This window comes from Pungitius pungitius, chromosome 21 (genome assembly GCF_949316345.1).
Source record: "Pungitius pungitius chromosome 21, fPunPun2.1, whole genome shotgun sequence".
In the NCBI taxonomy this organism is placed as follows: Eukaryota; Metazoa; Chordata; class Actinopteri; order Perciformes; family Gasterosteidae; genus Pungitius; species Pungitius pungitius.
The window spans coordinates 16,126,478-16,144,714 of NC_084920.1; the positions used below are offsets into that span (position 1 = coordinate 16,126,478).

The 18,237-nt window shown below is 43.9% G+C and overlaps 1 protein-coding gene across 3 annotated transcripts in view; it reads left to right on the top strand.

Annotated features, from left to right (window-relative positions):
• Positions 1–1,998: 1,998 nt before the first annotated feature.
• The window catches only part of LOC119213038 (corticotropin-releasing factor receptor 1-like), a 34,524-nt gene continuing 18,285 nt past the window's right edge, over positions 1,999–18,237 (top strand). For 2 of the 3 annotated variants that reach the window (XM_037464032.2, XM_062560106.1), the window contains exons 1-4: positions 1,999–2,434; positions 6,212–6,299; positions 8,318–8,377; positions 8,627–8,752. In XM_037464032.2, the coding sequence (XP_037319929.2) occupies positions 2,405–2,434; positions 6,212–6,299; positions 8,318–8,377; positions 8,627–8,752 (304 nt within the window). In that variant the 5' untranslated portion in view covers positions 1,999–2,404. The remainder of the gene's footprint in view (positions 2,435–6,211; positions 6,300–8,317; positions 8,378–8,626; positions 8,753–18,237) is intronic. The other variant, XM_037464034.2, reaches the window with a different exon arrangement.

Below are 18,237 nucleotides of genomic sequence, written 5' to 3' on the forward strand. Positions count from 1 at the left end.
CCCCCGCTTGTGGCTTTGTCATTGACCGGGCATCTGGAATGACCCTCGACACAAACACTCGCACACACGACGTGGGTGTGACATGTCGAGATTGTGTTTGAGATTAGATGGAGGAGGATCAGGGGGGTGGGGGGGGGGGTAGGGGGGAGTGGTTCATGGTGAACTCCGCCAGATGCCTGAAAAAAAAGAGAGATTAGGCCTCACAGAAAATTCACATCGAGACCGAGACGAATCACAGTAAAGCGTGCATGAGCCCGCCGGCTTGATTAAACTGATGTTGTCACCTGAGCGGCGGACAGGTGCACTGTGTGCTGCACCAGCAGCACGCTCACTGGGCCTCGGTCTCCTCCTTTTTGCCACAAGTGACAAGATGGCACACTTGTGGGAAGGGGGGAAAGTGGGCAAGGGGGGGGGGGGGGGGGCACTGTCACCCTGCATTAAAGCCTCCTCTGAATAATGCCCCCTTGCACGTCACCGGGTCTAAAGAAAGCTTTAGTGCAGTGTGCATGAAGCATCCTTTGCACTCCAAGGCTTGATGGTCTGAATAATTGCAAAACAAGCGTCGCTCCTCCTGCTTGCGAGCAGAATAAATCTCGTCTGTGAGGCGCCGTGTGAAATATTAGTTTTGATACAAATTGGCGTGAAGAGAAGCACCGAGGGCATGAATAGAAAAACACAACTGAACCTATAAATTGTTGGAGGGTGACGTGAAAAGTGAACAAGGAGAAGCCTCAAAGACATAAAATCATAAAGATCATTTGGACTTAGAAGCTGTGAGAGGAGAATATTTGCTTGTTTACCGTATGAAGTGGACACATCTTCCCTGAAATGAACCGACGTGAGAGCACAACGAGCCTCTGAGAGGTTACAGCGGCCATAATCAATGCCAATCAATACCAAAGATCAAAGTCTAACATTGCATGTGTTGCTCCATAAAGAATCCTAATTATTTCTCCCAGCTCTATTGAGCTTTAAAGGCTCTCTCAGCTCATTGTTTCCTTGGCAAAGACTCAGCTGTAAAACTTCTCCCTCTCTGCTCAGCAGCAAGCAGCCGACTGACACAATGAAAGACTAAATGATGAATATTATGGAGAAGGAAGAAGTATAGAGAGCGTAAAGGGATCATTTCGGCAGGATGTGTTCAACGATCAACCATATTTTACACAGGAGACATCACTTTGTTCCTCTTTTGAAACAAGGAGTCAATGTTGATTTATTTGAGATGTGCGCAGTTACGGAGCTTCTTCTTTAATTACCTGAGTAAGTATTTGACTATCTTTTCCTGAACCTAACTAGGTTATTACGTGTAAAGATGGAAGTTTATTTTGAAACGTCTCTATTTATGCAACACACAGAAATCACTTGTTGGAATTTTATTGCAAAATGCACCAGAAATGACCAGTTTCTTCATGTGAGATCAAATATGAGGATTTGTTGACTGTTTTTCAGTGAAAACGGTTTCCTACAGTAGCAGGAGGACGATAGCAGAGTATTTAGATTCAGATCAGGAGGTGGTGGAGACCAAAAACGGAGCTCAAAAGACTCTTCTCTTTCATGCCACTTCTTTTTGCCGCCCCCAAGTGGCCGAGCACATCAATTATTGCTAATTGAAATAATTCCAAAGCAGAGAAAAGACCACAACAAACCTAATTTTGCGTAACATAGATTTGATTTGATTACGGACCCTACTGAGGATCTCTAATGTGCACCGATGGATCGATTAAGCTCTGACCTGAACACGTTTATTTTCATCTTTTTGGAGCATTTATTTATTCTTTATTTATTTAAAAAGAACCCCGGGGAGATGCTTCACTTTCACTTTTTTCCATCACACAGTTGGACCGTCTGTCCCTCACCGCCCGATCTGTCACCTCAGAACGGGGACACGTGACAAACGGTTCCCTTCTCGTGCGGGGAGGGGGGAGTGGTGGGTAGAGGGAGGAGGAGGAGAAGGAGGAGGAGGAACACGACGGTGTAACCTGCGGAGGGGGGGGGGGGGGGGGAGCGTGCCAGCGAAGGGAGGTGTCCTCCGGTCCGGGGCCAGGAGCGGAGCTGGCGCGGCACGGTCCGGGTCTCCGAGGCGGTCTCCGGTCCGCGGACAGCAGCTGACGCAGCGCTTCATTCCTCGAGAAAGAGCCCGAAGCGAGAGGACACCTGGACGGATGCTTCTCTGTGGCCACGCGTCTTTCCCTCTTTGGACATTTCTGCATCTTCTTCATCCTCCTGGGCTTCCGATCCTTGTTGGCCACCGGCAAGAAACTGTGGGACTTTTTCATTCTTTTTTTTCTTCTCAAAAATTAAACTGAAGCGCGAGAGTGTCGGTGGATAAAGACGGATAAAGACATCTATTGACTAATCTAATCCACATCTAAGTGAACATTATGTGAAGAATAAAGCTGTGGAAATGCGTCGCAAACGCTCCTGTCTGCTCGGGGTAAGTTCCGCTCGCCTTAACGGGTTTGGACCTTCAGTTCTTTAATTAAGTATAATCTTAATGCGACTCCACACTATCATCCACCAAGGTGTCAGAGGCGGATATTGTCTCCATCTTAAAGCTACTTAAAAGATACGGATTTAATCATCTATTAGAGGAAAAGCTTTCTCGGAACTGAAACCTTTGGCAGATCATTTAACGACAATCTGCATCATATTGTCAAATCATCTGTGTGTGTTTACTCAGTGAAGCAGGACTTCGGGTTTGGATGCGGTGAGAAAAGCTTCCCAAGTGACACCAGCCCTTCGTGGGTGGTTTTTTATTGGGGCTGACAAATAAAAAGAGGATTCGGGACACATGGAGATTAGAAGTGTTAATGCACTCCTCTCACTGGGTTTTGTCAGTGTGGAGAAGTCCAATTAACATCTTCAACTGTTGAAAGCCCTTCAAGCTTATGGGAGCTTGATGCTGCGAAGGCCGGAGGAGAATCCCTAAGAACAAGAATCCTCTTTTTTCCTTCAACACCCCTCCTGCTTTCTATTTTTGTGATTTAAGAGCCCCCCCCCCTCTTCCCTTCTGATTACATTATTAACCTATTGAAATTTCTCCAATTGATGTATTACACTAATCTTGTTTTTTATACAAGTTTTCTGAAATGAATCATTACAATTTAATAAAATATCTACACATTTTCATAAACTTCCTGAACATCAATCCGAACATAAAGCTAGGTTCTTCTTTTATCTTGTTGATATATTAGACTTAAAGTATTTTGGATCTGGACATAAGTCTTGAAAATGAATTTCCTCCCTGTTTTTGTTAAAATATTGTAAAAATGACTCTCTGAATGAGGTGGGGGCTAGAACCTAAAGAGTCTAGTGTGGTGCGTGTAAGGGATCCAGAACAAGATGCCTGGATCAGAGTGGGACAAAACATTTATTTTAAAGAGAAGTTTAGTCACATGACGTGAGTATGAAACGTTACCACCTGACTACAGGATTTATTGAATTACAAATTTTCTGAAATGTTCAAATTTGCAAATTAGGCGTTATGTAACGCTTAGTTTTTGGTCAATTTAAGAGAAATCTACAGAAAAAGTAGTAAAATTGAAAAATTTGTAAAATTTGCATGTTTTCTTTCCACTGCTCTGACAGAAGAAATTAATGAAGTATTTCAGTGGTTTAAAAAGTCCTCAGAGCAACCGGAGCCACAGAAATATGTAGCAGTAACTAAAGTGCCTTAAAACTGCTCTAATGCTGAAATAATGACTAAAGACGTTCAAGAGGGAGATGTTTTGTACTCCACTACTCATGTTGCACATTTTGCTGATGCATGTCGTGATGCGTGTTGCATCTCTCAGAGTCAACACATCCTCTCATCAAGTCATTTTTAATTGGAAATTGAGTTTGTAAATCTGAGAAGTTCATAAGTTCAGAAAATGTAATTGTTATTATTAATAAACAGATTTGCTAAATTGACCGAGGGTCTAGAATGTGCTCCATGAGTTATATTATGAAGGACGTCCGAAGGTCAAAGTATTAGCATGAAGGAACCAAACCGACTGCTGATAATCTAAGATTAGGTATCGTATCATATTTTACAAAAATTACTGTAGATGGTAGATTCCTTATTTCAAAAACACAAATATTGACATTTTTTGGAATTGGCGCTGCAGGAGGGACACAGAACAGACACAATGAATCAACATGGCGGATTTAAAACCACGTTATTCTTTTCTACTACAGTCAAGTGACCTCGGGAAAAGGCGCAGTGTTTTACTTCTATGTTTCAAAGTCTCTTCCTGTTCGTCTGGACACAGATTTTGAGATTAGCGGATCACAAGAGCAGATATTTTCACTGAATACATCAAATAACGATCAGCAGTAAAACTGCATTGAACCCTGCGATGGTTTAAGAGTGTCATTAATCTCCGGGTCACGTTAGGCCAAACTGGGGTGGATTAAACCACATGGCACTGTTGTTTATGTGAAAATACCAGAGTGGAAGAAGAAGATTGCATCACAATCTTTTTGTTATTACGACGGCATTATAATGAAAGCACCCGTTCTAACATGTAACAAGGAAATAGTCTCCAAAAGAAGAATAAATTACATTTTCTGATAACATATCAGAATATGCTTTTATTAATGTTTTAGCAGCTCAGCCCGCTCTAAAATGTTGTCAAAATAATCCTTTTACACTTGTGTACCTCTGCTTTCTTATTGCTGACAATAATCCTGTGACTAAAGGCGCGACAATCTAATCTAATCCATATAATTCTATTTCAATCAAGTCCGTCTTCATCACACAGAGGATGGGGGGGGGGGGGGGGACAGATTGCATAATGGGACTCGATAACTGCTGATCCGTCACACTTTATGCTGCCGTAACAATGTGCTTTCAAGTCTCAGGTTTAATGGCGTTCTTCCAAAGAAACGTTTTACTTTATATTCTTTCAAACTTACTGTGAAGTGTGTTTTATTCAAAAGGCCCATGTTTAGAACTCTAGGGTATCTATTGGCAGATATAATATTTTCATTGTTGTATAATAACCTGAAACTAGTTGTTATCCACACAGCGTCTTCTTCAGGGATTCCTTCATGCTGATGAAGAAAAGCTTTTTCCCAATGCTAAGTTAGAGAATCATTGCCCTGTTTTGCTGAAGATTTCAAGGTCAGAGGTCAAGCAGGATGTGCCGAGCAGGCAGACACAAGTCGGACAAGGAGGGAGTGAGGGACACACCAAGCACCACACAACACACACACACACACACACACACACACACACTTTAGTTTACATTATGATTAGAAGACCCTTAAATCGTATGTGACTGGGTCTTGAGTGGTGGGGGATGAACCTGCTCCCCCTCAACACCAGTTTAGGGCCAATAGAAATCTTTCCTTTTCTGTCTTACAATAGTTTGAGTTTTTTTAACACATGATTCTTCCAAATATCACTAGATTCTCTAATGTCAGGGACTCTTTATCGAAACACAAAATCCATGTCTTTCCCCAGTGGTACACCCCCCCTCCCTCCCCCGTCTATCTACAAGCCCACATCGGACAATGACCCCCAAGCTGCCTCCCTGCGGTGTTCCACAGGTCCGCGCTCAAGTACATTTGCAGCGACGTGCGGCGGTCAACCCGGGGACCGAACAAAAGACCCACAGACGTTACCGGGTCAACGTGTAGCCCAATGCACATTTTCACCGGTCACGAGAGATCCGGTATGAGATGCCATATGGATGCACCGTACGTCATGTGCAAAAAGAAGGTTCTCACCTTTTGTGTAAACGCAGCAGATGCTACAATGCTTCGTTGTTATGCTCAGTAAACAAGCTGTTTCTTCCTTCTCACGGGACCCAGCGGATCCATGCAGATAACCCTCTTCTGATTTATGTAACGGTGTTTCATGTCCGCTACCCCAACCACCCTTTTGCAGACATGTGAAGTTGCTGCTAAGCATGCAAATGATGCACACAGATGAATGTGAATTCATGCGCTGCAGCCCTTTGAGAGGCTAAATAACTGCCTGGCCTTTATATTCTCCAGAGACCTTGTACCTGTAAACATGAAAGAGTTGAGGGGGCAATAATCACACAAACTACAAAGCACTCAAAATTAACAAAGAAGAGTTTCTAACACACCATCCTCTGCTCAAGGGCGCCTTTCAATTGGATTCCACTTTACCGACTGCATGGGGGGGTTTCCATTGTATGCCTGTCACAAACAGTGTTGACGTTAGATCTGCTGATTGGTAGCTCTTCTCTGTCTGCAGGTGTGTTCCATCATGAGCCTTCTGACCTCCGGCTCCCTGGCAGATCTGACGTGTGAAGCCTTGCTCATGCTGTCGGGAAACGTCTCCTGTAAGTGACTCCTGCTTAAACAGCTTCAACGAGCAATCAGAATAATCCAAACCAAGCCCTCCTGTTACTTGGCAAAATGCATTTTCTTGTTAGCGCGCCTCCAAGTAGGCCTCACAAGTACAGTAATAGCTGGTTATTAAACACTGCAAACCCCCAGAGAGCACGCACACACACACATGCGCACCCATGCACACGCAAACAGGAGAGAACCCTTTTGCCTCCGGGTTTATTACTCATGACTATAATAGTGTTGTGTGATTATGCTGTCACATTTCTCCCGGATGACTCGGCGTTGAACTTGTGTCTGTGGCAATGAAACGTCAAAGATAATGTTTTTAGAAAATGCCCCAGACTCCAAAATATTATTTTTACAATAATATATAAATGGGAGAAAAGCAGAAAATTGTTAAAATTATTAAATCATGATGTAAGAACAGCAGGAAACGTTTCAGAACAATGAAAGTTTCATAAGTAGGTAAAGCCTCATAGACCTTGTAATAATATAACATAACAACGTAATGTAACAACATAATGTAACAACATAATGTAACAACGTAATGTAACAACGCAACGTAACAACGCAACGTAACAACGTAACAACGCAACGTAACAACGTAACAACGCAACGTAACAACGTAACAACGTAATGTAACAACGTAATGTAACAACGCAACATAACAACGTAATGTAACAACACAACGTAACAACATAATGTAACAACGCAACGTAACAACGCAACGTAACAATGTAATCTAACAACGTAATGTAACAACGTAATGTAATAACGCAACGTAACAACGCAACGTAACAACGCAACGTAACAACGCAACGTAACAACGTAATGTAACAATGTAATGTAACAACGTAATGTAACAACGCAACGTAACAACGTAATGTAACAACGCAACGTAACAACACAACAACGTAATGTAACAACTCAACGCAACAATTCTACGTGACAATTCAACGTAACACGCCAAAATCACAATGCAAAGTAACAACTCAAAGGAACCACTCATCGTTAGAACACAACCTAACGATGCAACGTGACGACTCAACAAGGTAAATCAATAACTCCAAGAACAACTCAACATAACAACTTAACATGACAACTTAACATGACAACCCAACGTGACGACAACACCCATCAATGCCACATGACAACAAATATAACGCCACATAACTACATAGCTTAGAAATGTGACGTAACAAAGTAAGAATTACATTCTGCAGATGTTTCAGGAAGAGAGAAAAGAGGAGACAGAGTATCTATTTATTTATATAACTCGGTTGCATCAAGCAGTTTGGCACATTGCACAGATGACTAAAAAAGTACTGTCTTCATATCGATACTGAAGCTCAGGTTTGCATTACACTGCAAATTCTGCACTGACACCAAGTGATGACTGAGGCCTTATGGGAGTAAAAAATGGACCAAACGTTTCTTGTCAGAGACTTTGTCGTGAGGATGTAAAATCCTGAGAGCTCTAAAGCTACTTAACATTGATGAATAATAAATGGACTGCATTTATAAAATGACTTTTACAAACTGAGTTAACCTGGTAAGTGGTCCCTGGTCCATTTTTTTGTTCATTTTCTGTTATATTCTCGATTTAAATGCTGAATGACTCAAATTATGATCCCGTACACCCTTCTTTGTACTAGAACTGAGGACTGCTTTTGAATGCCTGGTTAGAGGAATAACTACTCGATTTAGGTCTCCACATTCTCTAAGAAATCCGAGGCGTCAACTTTGACCCAGACAAACATCCTAATTTCCGGATCCTTATTTTTTTATCAAGTTATTGCAGAAATGATCGCCTCACCCTCCAGGCACGTCTACAGTCATATTCGCTGCTACCGCCCCGTTATTGCCAGAGAAGGGGTCTGTCACCAGTGTTTACCCTTTAATGTGCACCCTTTGTAAACGCTAAGCTGAATGTAATGAGATTTTTCATTGAGGTGCGCAAACACAGTTTGAGGTTATTGATGAATCTTTCCCCCCCCTGGATTTGCAGTACAGTTGCTGGCTTCCTCCTGGAACCAGACCCTGAGCAACGCCACAGGTCAGTGGAGTGGTGAGTTGAACACGTTTCCCCTCTTTACACAATGTGAGAAACTGGTTCAGTTTGTTGAGAACCCTCCGAACTCAGATTATGGACGCCAACATCAAAGACAATGCTGGAAATAGAATTGGAGACATTAGATCCTGTGCTCAAACTCGTTGTTGCATCGCCACAATTCACCGTTGGAGCGTTGTCAGGATGGCCACCGCGTGGCGGGGAAACCTACCTCCTTGTCTTGACATTTCTGTCCCTGTGCTGCAGGCTCCGGACCGTACTGCAACACCTCCGTCGATGGCATCGGGACCTGCTGGCCCAAGAGCGGCGCCGGTCACATGGTGTCACGACCATGTCCGGAGATGTTCTACGGCGTTCGATACAACACCACCAGTAAGTCCCTCCCCCATCAAGCTCCTGCAGCTAAACAATCAGTTCAAAAGCCAGATTTGTTTTGATTTCAGCCATCGCCAAAACTACCCCCCCCCCCCCCAATATTTTTCGTCTTCCCCGTGGGCAAATCCTGTTGATGTAATTGCGTACACAGAAAATTAGCATGTGCATACAAATTACTGAGAAAAAAATATGTGTTCATAAAGTAGGACCGTACAGCAGACGGAAAGGAGCCGGGCGGTGTCCCCCCCCACCCCCCCCCGCTGTGAGAAATGTTTGCGTCGGGGCTCAGATGGAAAAGGAAAGATGGGATAATCGCAGCTGTCTGAGATGCTTAAGCCTGTTAAAACGATAAATTAACTGGTGTTAATTCTTAATTATTCCCTACAAGTCGATAACACTTCTTAGTACTTGATCTGCGGCCATGGAATCAAATATAATCCACGTAAAAAGTGACTTCAGATGTTTTCGTGATCTATTTTTTAAGAAACTGAAGTTGTTTTGATTTCTGCTCTTGTGTCAAACTCTTCCTGAACTCCTGCAGGGCCGTCCAAGGTCAGAGCGTCAGAGCAATCGTCCACCACTGGTTTGTCTAGACATTTTGTTCAGACGTTCATGGTCCCCAGAGGAGGAGGCATACTGACTTTCCTTTAGTATCATCCTCACATTTTGATTTGATACCAATACTACTGTATATAGGCAGCAAGTTTGAGGTCCTTGTCCTTAACTAAAGCTTCATGTGTTAAGGCTGCATTCTGTTTAGTGGCCACTAGGGGCGACTCCTCTGCTCCCATAGACGTCTATGAGGAAATGACTCTACTTCTGTCTAGTGACCAGCAGGGGGCGACTCCTCTGCTCCCATAGACGTCTATGAGGAAATGACTCTACTTCTGTGTAGTGACCAGCAGGGGGCGACTCCTCTGCTCCCATAGACGTCTATGAGGAAATGACTCTACTTCTGTGTAGTGACCAGCAGGGGGCGACTCCTCTGCTCCCATAGACGTCTATGAGGAAATGACTCTACTTCTCTCTTGATTTATTCCCTCAGTAAACATTGTAAACATGAGTTTATGGTCTCAGTCTCTAGTTTCAAGTCTCCTTCAATACATTTTGATGTTTATTTAGTCAATGATGGTCCATTTAGAGTCAAACAGACCATAAAGCAGGGTAGCTTTAGGGCGGGGCTATTGTGATTGACAGGTCTCGGTCGGCGACTCTACGTCACTCCTCATTCCTGCCAGTAACTGCAGGGTTAGATTGACACCCTTGTTTGTTTTCGATTGATTGACTAGTATGTAAACAGAATTAAATGTAAGTTTGAATTAAAAGAGGCAATGATTCTGATAAAATATGGATCAGCACTCCGTGACTTGTTTTAATTGAAGGCACTGTGATTCTGAAGGAAGAACAAAGAGAGATGGAATCGGATGTGTTTCTCGAACATTTAGTGTAAAACCCAGAGGAGAGAGGCAGAGACGGATTAGAATTCAATAATAATTTGACACTACGAGGTTCATTTCACCTTCCGGATTAACATAATCTCCATTCAAGCGCAGACTAAAAGCCCTAAAAAAAGACCTCCTATCAGCTGACTCCTCCAGGGAAGGTCAATAGTGGAAAAAGGTGTTTACGTTATGGAGATTTAGGGCAGAATCTCTTACTGAACGTCACGATCCTCAATCGTATCATCTGGGAAGTCACTCAAATGAGGCTTTAACTTGAAGGTGTATTCTAAGCCTGATTGTATTATTTATTCCTTTTTAAATATTTTATATTTTTCACCGATGAGGTCACAAAAGGCCAAAGGCCGAACATTTAATGAAGCTATTTGCTGTCACTTTGTTACCTAAAAAGCTTTATTTTCAGTGACCTTCTGGAGTTCTCGTTCAGGTTTTGGTTGTTTGAGCTGAAATGATCAGTTTGTTTGTGTCCTGTTTTGCTGACGACCCGTAATGTGAAAGAGTTGTTATTCAGAAACCACTTAACGGCATAAATGAGTCTGGCGGCGCTCGGGGAGTAACAGTGGAGCAGCTGATGTGCCACATGTGTGTTTTTGGCTACTATTTAAATAGTTGAATACATGTAGTGCAGTAAAATGAACAATCCTTCCCTTAGAAATCTGGTACAAAGGGGGGAAAATGAAAATACCAAGGTGGGTCAGAATTAGACTTAAGTACAGTACTTAAACATAAATGTGTTTTCCACAGTTTGGACCCCCAGCACATGTTTGGTATTATCCGTCTTTACAGGAAACACTTTTAGACTCTGTAAAATCCAAAAGTGCTTCACAAGACAAACCAGCGTAAGCAAAGAATGACGAGATGTACGGCGTGCGACCAATTAGGTTCTGCTCCACTTGGCTGGTGACTGATTCTCTGCCACCAGGAGACGAGGCTGCCATCAGTTCCCCTGTTTCTATGTGGCTCCGGTGTAAACAGCTGATCCACTTCATCTATTTTTAAACTAGTTTCATTCCACAAACAAAAAAAAGATCAGTACATGAACAGGAGAGCAATATATTTTAGGTCTGAAATGAAAAGGCAGCGTGTGAGAAGACTGAGGAGGATGCAGAAGCAGTAGCAGTAGCAGCGTAGCTACTACCAGGACAATATTAAGGGTCTTTGGGCGGCGCGGGGCGAGCACTTAGAAGCCTGAGTGGATGTAACCGCTCCCCGGATCCACAGGGAGATTATCGCAGAGTTCAAAGGTCACTGTGTGTTGGTGCAGAAAGAAGGTCTGCGATGATCCACTCTCAAGCCGAGAGACAAAGAGACAAAACTGGGAGATGATTCAGAGACAAGTGCCACAAATTACAAATAAAGGGGATTCTGAGAAAAAGAGTCGTGAACTGGACCAAGAAATGTTGTCTTTAAATGACAACTTTTATTACTGTAGATTCTTTTTTTTCAATTCAGATCCTTTGCTGCGTTAATACCACACTGATATAGGCATAGATTGTGAATTGATGATTAATATTACTCATGCGTTAATGTACAAACTGGATTTTATATTTCTTTAGCTCATTTTAACAATTAATTAAGATTACTTTTCATAATAGTACAGTTGTCATTATTATTTTTATTATTTAATACATTATAAACATTATTCATTATACATCAACAATGATATCTAATGTATTGCCACATTCATGTTTTTACCATTGTTAAAAGTAAATCTGGAACAATAATATATTTTTACATGAAAAAAGACAGTAGAGCCTATTTTAATCTGATAATTGATTCATCATTTGACCTGTATGTGTATATCTGGAGGGGTCTAGTTACATGTTTTGTGTGCATCAGTCTTCATTTGTTGATTCTTAAGCACCTGAAGCTGTTGCTAAGTGCAACGCTGCAGCTTTGAGCCTCAGTCTTTGTGACTGAAGAACTTACAGCCAACATGTTCACTTAAGAAATAACCCGCTGCTGAACACAAGTAAAGCTGACATCTATTGCTTGTTTGTGCGTGTGTGTGTGTGTGTGTGTGTTATTCCCCTGAACAGCAGTACTATAAAACATCACTTCCATCGGGTTCGTCAATCAGGCAATGCTTCACAAATGAGAGCGAGACAAATCCCGGATTAAGGGGGCAGTGTTTGGTGGCTTCTGGTTGAAGACCTGAAACCGGTCTCCGCTCATTTGAATCCAAAAACCGTTCTTCCATCCCATAAAATAAAAGCCTCCTGGTCCCTCTACAGATACGCAGAGCTCACGCTAAAGAACGACCATTCTTAATTTCAGGTGATTCCACCCTAATCGAATGTTGTTTTAAATGCTATTTGATCTGTCTCAAATGCTACGTTCCGGTCCCTTAAGTCAACGAGTAAGTAGTAAGTTTGGCTTCACTCTTAATGAATCATCAGCAAACTGTTCGTATCAGGACCAATGAGGGGGGGGGGGGACCTTTCTGTGATTCTCACAATCGCAAAGTCATCCGGCGGGCCGACCACACTGCGATGTTAGATGTTGAGATGGAAGTAGCCTAGCAGCTAGCTTAGCATAGCAGCTAGCTTAGCCTAGCGGTGCATAAAGTGCTCCATTTCCACGTGCTCTCTTTGTTCTCCCTCCATCTTCATCTTCATCTTCATCTCGCTCTCTTCTGTCTGGCAGTGAACAGTCGACCTTTAACACATTGATCCCTCAGATTGTTAGCAGCCCTTTTAAAGAGGAAAAATGATGTGAACTATGACTAAACTTGATTTGTGTGTTTCTTTCTTAGTGATCACCATGTTGGAAGCATATGCACAGAGAGGGCGGGGGGGTGGGGGGGGCTGCGGGGGGGTGAGAAACGACCAGTGGCGTCGTCCCGACCACTCAGCTGGCGAGTCGTGACAGGCGCCCGTGGCCCCCTTCACCGAACTTGACTTTCCCGCGATGGCCCCCGCGGGGGGGCCCGGGAGTGTGTGCTCATGTCACTGACTGGCTGCCAGTTGTCTGGTCTTGCACCAGTCAGAGTGGATTTTTTGGATGGGGAGGGGTAGTTTATTTAGGGTAGTGCTCACCGTCAGTGGGGGGGGGGGCTCGCCCTCCCGCTCACTCACAAGGAATCTAACGCTGTTCTTTTTGTTGAATGAGCTGCTCATGAATATTAATTGATGAGTGCCATGTGAGTGCATAGGGAGGGGTGGGGTGGGGGGGGGGGGGGGGGGGGACATCAAAGACAGAAGAGACAAAGGAGGAAGATGTGAAAGTGATGCGAGGAGCCCTGGAGGTGTCTCGTGCAGCAGCGAGCCAGAACACACGCGCCCCCCCCCCCCCCCCCCCCCAGCCTGCGTCGTCTCAACAACTGCTCCAGTTTCCACTTTTGGGATGAATTTAAAGGAAAAGTGTTCCATGCTTTCAGAAGGCAGGTAGGACTCCTCACCTGAACATGTGACCTAAACATGTGACCTGAACATGTGACTATTGGCGTCAGAGGGACTCGTCGTCTCACAAACAAACACAAGTTGTTTCAGGAGTCTGATTTACTTGAATGAAGTATCTTTAATGTTTAACATCGTTTACATGAAAACAGAAGAACACATTCCACACAAACACTAACAATGGACTCAACAGTCCTCACATTGTTAAAAAGTCTATATATTATATTGTTAAAAAGTCAGTATTCATAATATTATATGGAACTTATTGACTGATCAACAAACTCTTTCAGTTGTACTTTTAATATTCCCAAATGGTGATTTCAACTGTCTATCGGCTTCAGTGAAATACAAAGCAGAATAGTTGCTTTAAACATGTGAAATGCACTCAAAAGTATCTCAAATGTGTACTTGGGGAGAATACTTTAGATCCTTTTTATGATTATGACGATGCGCCTCAGTGAAGGAGGGAGATGTTCCTGCAGAAGAAAGCAGATTTTTCCATGTGACTCCCACTCTGTTATGTTGTGTGTGGATGTTGACAACTTCTACTGAGAGGACTCCCTGTACATTTTAATGAAGTGAGACAGAACCAGAGCCTTCCAAATGAACCTTCAGAATCTCAATCAAACAAACTCTCTCTTTACTGAAGTCGTTCAGGCGAGACGACTGATTTCAGCCGGTGGAGCGAGGGGGCGGTTAGCCTAGCTTAGCACAAAGACTGGAAGCGGAGGGAAACAGCTAGCCTGGCTCCTTCAAGGTGAAACCGATTCACCTCCCAGCTCTGAGTGTCTCGTCTGTTGGATCCATACATAAACATTCATGTTAAATTGATTTCCTTTAATTTAATTTATGTAGCAAACGCGAGACGAAAGGGTCCAAGTAACATAACGACTTAAATGTCCATGAAAAGCACCACTGTGACCTTCATGGCTGCTTTACCCGTTTGACACATTATTCCTCTTTGGTTTGCATAATCAAGGAGCAAATATAGTTTAACTTAGCAAAGGTTGGATTGCAGGGACACTGAGTGTTGCTGCGTTCTAGAGTAACGAGTCTCTTTGACCTCTGAGCAATGGATGACCTTCAAAGGCGCATCGAGTAGCAGCTCAGATCTTCACAGTCGGTTCCGCTCTGCCCAAAGAGAGGGAAAACCCTGATTTAGTAGAAATAATATGTTTTTCTCCCCTCTGCTGATCCGGGTTTTAATTAGACCGGTGCTCAGAATGCACAGAGGAGGTGGAGGATGCTTCTGAGCTGCAGCCATTGATCCGTTGTGTCAAAGCCTAAGTAAGTGTGACTAAATTTGGGTCAGCGTATTTGCTCGCGTCAGGCTGGTATTATAGCACCGTTTCTGCTGTGCTCTGCGCTTTTTTGTTGTTTCCACAGAGAAGGTCCTCTGATCTGTGTGTGTCTTTGGAAATGAAATGAAAAGAGCATCTTTGGAGGGCTGGTGGCCCGGTTCCACCCAGAGCTCCACATGGGAGGGGGGGGGGGGGGGGGGGGGGCGGGGGTTTAGCACCTGGCACAAGCTGCTGGCCGTTTTTAACACCTACTCGGTAGCAACAATGGCCGGTCGCTGGGCAGACATTAAAGCGCTAATATGTAGCATGTAGCTTCCAACAATCCTTCTGGAGGGAGACCCGGCTGCCGCTGACACCGGACTCCTGGCAGCCGGGCTCCTGGCAGCCGGGCCGGCGCTTTGGCTGCAGCCGGCGAGTGAAGTCAGCCATATGTTTTACAGGGACCTTGAGAGAGTGACAGATGTGAACAGCGCTGCCAGAGGCTCCATCCCCTGCTACCTGCACCCAGACCGCTGGAGAATGTTAATAAAGTGGTGATGGAGGTGTGCCGCAGAGACGATGTGGATGAAGGGAGAGAAGAAACCTTCAGAAAATGGCCTCGTCCCAACCGAACCACAGAAATACTGATCCAAGCATCTCAGGTTACTAAAATGACAACTAGAGTTGGCTTTATTTCAGGGACTGGGCCAGAGGACTGAAAGTGGAGTTTGGTTGGAGGACGTCCACCACCTCGACAGCAGCGTGTTGCTGAGACTCCTACCCCCCCCCCAATCAGAGGGTTGCAGGTTTGATCCCACATGTCCACGTGTCCTTGGGAAAGAACCGTAACCCAGCACTGCTCCTCCTGACTCCAGCGTGTGGCTGTTAGTTAGTGACCCTGTCATCGGGGTATGAAAGGGTGAGAGTGGCTGAATGATGTCGTGTTAAAGCGCTCTGCGTGGTCGCTAGAGTCCATTTACCATTTCATTCCAACAGTGATGGAAATCCCAACATGGCGGCTGTAGCTGTGCAGAACGACATGAGAGCAAATGACAGTCTGTTTTTATTTAGTACTTTAGCAGCATTTTGTATCTTCATCTAAAGTTAATATTCTGTATTTTAGAAATACATTTCAACCACTTTAACTTTTCCACAAAGTGTGAAATCCTCCTCTCATCCCAGTTGTCCCTTTGAGGAGAAGCTCTCAGATTGTATTTCTCCTTTCTTGTAATCTTCTTCAGGAGATATAATAACATTAATAGTGATAATCAGTGACTCTGCATCCTCACACAGAAGCACCTTCAAAAGCACCATGTAAGCAAACAATAGGGAAATAAAGGCTGCTTTCTTTGGTTATTACGTAAGTAAATGACTTCAGTGCCATCCGGTCTTTGCTAGGAAATGTATATATGTTTATATATATGTTGTTTTATAAAGAGATGTAGCAGCCACAGCTCCCCGTGTGGTCCTGTGCCAGACGGGATTCATCTCCAGGTCCTGGTGCCTTCGGCTCCTTCCGTCGGCTCGTCACACGTTTCTTTAAACACACACTTTGGTTTGTAAATATGCCTCCTTCTGACTAAAAGTGTCTTTATGGCTCTGACATTAATCTGGTGGGATTATTCGGGGGGGGGGGGGGGTGAACCCAGAGGAAAGGTCATGCCGTGTCATGTACATTCAAAGGAAAGAATTACGGGAGCTTTCTGGAGCCATTGCACGTTAAATTCAGTCACGCTCCGACCCCATGCTGGAAAATAGATTTTCCTCAAAAGAAATAAAGCAGTTTTATCTCCAAACTGCTGATATTCAGCCGCCCACCCAGTGAAATTGAAAATGTATTCTGTAATCGTCTCTTTTTTTATGAATCAAATGATTAAAGGAGTGCATTGCTCCGCCTTGGACTTTGACATCGTTCTTCTCAGACAGGTTTTAAAGCTCTCTGGGATATTGCGTTTGGGATTTAGGGACTATCACAAGCTAGGTAATCTTGATTTGGGATGACAGTCCCTTTTACACTGTCAACACGCTATTTTTACACATTAGTGCCCCAAGGAAACCCGTTTCTATCTGAGCTCTTCCCCCTCCCCAAAACGTCTCATTATTAAAACATTCATTTAAGAGAAAGAGCCCACATCTCACTACACGAAGACGCTTCAGCTAAAACAGAGGGACACTTTGGAAATGTTCCTCTTTGGATCAAATGTTACAAGAACAAATGACTCATTATTGATGTGAGAATCTTTCACACACATTTTCTCTCCTAAATACGCTGTTGGCTCTTGGGATGGTGATGAAGTTTCGTATGAACGCGCTGGGTGAAGTTAATCATTATTATCTCTCATTTCATCTTCATGCTCCTCCAGATTATCGGCTGTAGATTATTTCCCAGTTTAGAGCGTAAACTTTCCAGATGCTGACCCGTTAAAGTCGGCTGCGTTTGTTCTTCCTCTTTCGTGGTTCCACAAATATTCCACAAAGAAGGAAAAGAGAGGAACAGATATTTCCTCACCACTGCATGCAGCTTCAACCCGCATTCACTCATTCACACTTTAAGCTAAACTCCATTCAAACTTAAAGTGCTCCACGTCTTCGGTATAATTCAACTTTGCAATCCCATTAAAACTTTTTCTAAATGTCCAACCTTCTGGCAGCTTATGGACCACAGCTGTCTGTCACGTGTTCTTACATTAGTGTCTATTGCAGTGGTTGAAATCTCACTCAGGAAACATCTGAGGCTTTTCCCTCTTCAAACACCCCCCCCCCCAAACCCCCCCAAACCCCCCCCGAAACCAGAGGCTTCTTTTTTAAAATGTCGTCCCACTGATGGACGTCGGTCTGCTGCAGAGAATGTTTCCAGCGGCGCCGTCGACCCGAGTCGACCTCGGATCGGGGTCACATGGCTTCATGGTCTCAGGACTCAGTGAGAAGGGTTTAGCCGTTTGTCTCACTGCAGATTGTCTCACTGCAGGTTGTCTCACTGCAGGTTGTCTCACTGCAGATTGTCTCACTGCAGGTTGTCTCACTGCAGGTTGTCTCACTGGAGATTGTCTCACTGCAGATTGTTTCGCTGCTGATTGTCTCGCTGCAGATTGTCTCGCTGCAGATTGTCTCACTGCAGTTTGTCTCACTGCAGATTGTCTCGCTGGAGATTGTCTCACTGCAGTTTGTCTCACTGCAGATTGTCTCGCTGGAGATTGTCTCACTGCAGATTGTCTCGCTGGAGATTGTCTCACTGCAGGTTGTCTCACTGCAGATTGTCTCGCTGGAGATTGTCTCACTGCAGTTTGTCTCACTGCAGATTGTCTCGCTGGAGATTGTCTCACTGCAGGTTGTCTCACTGCAGA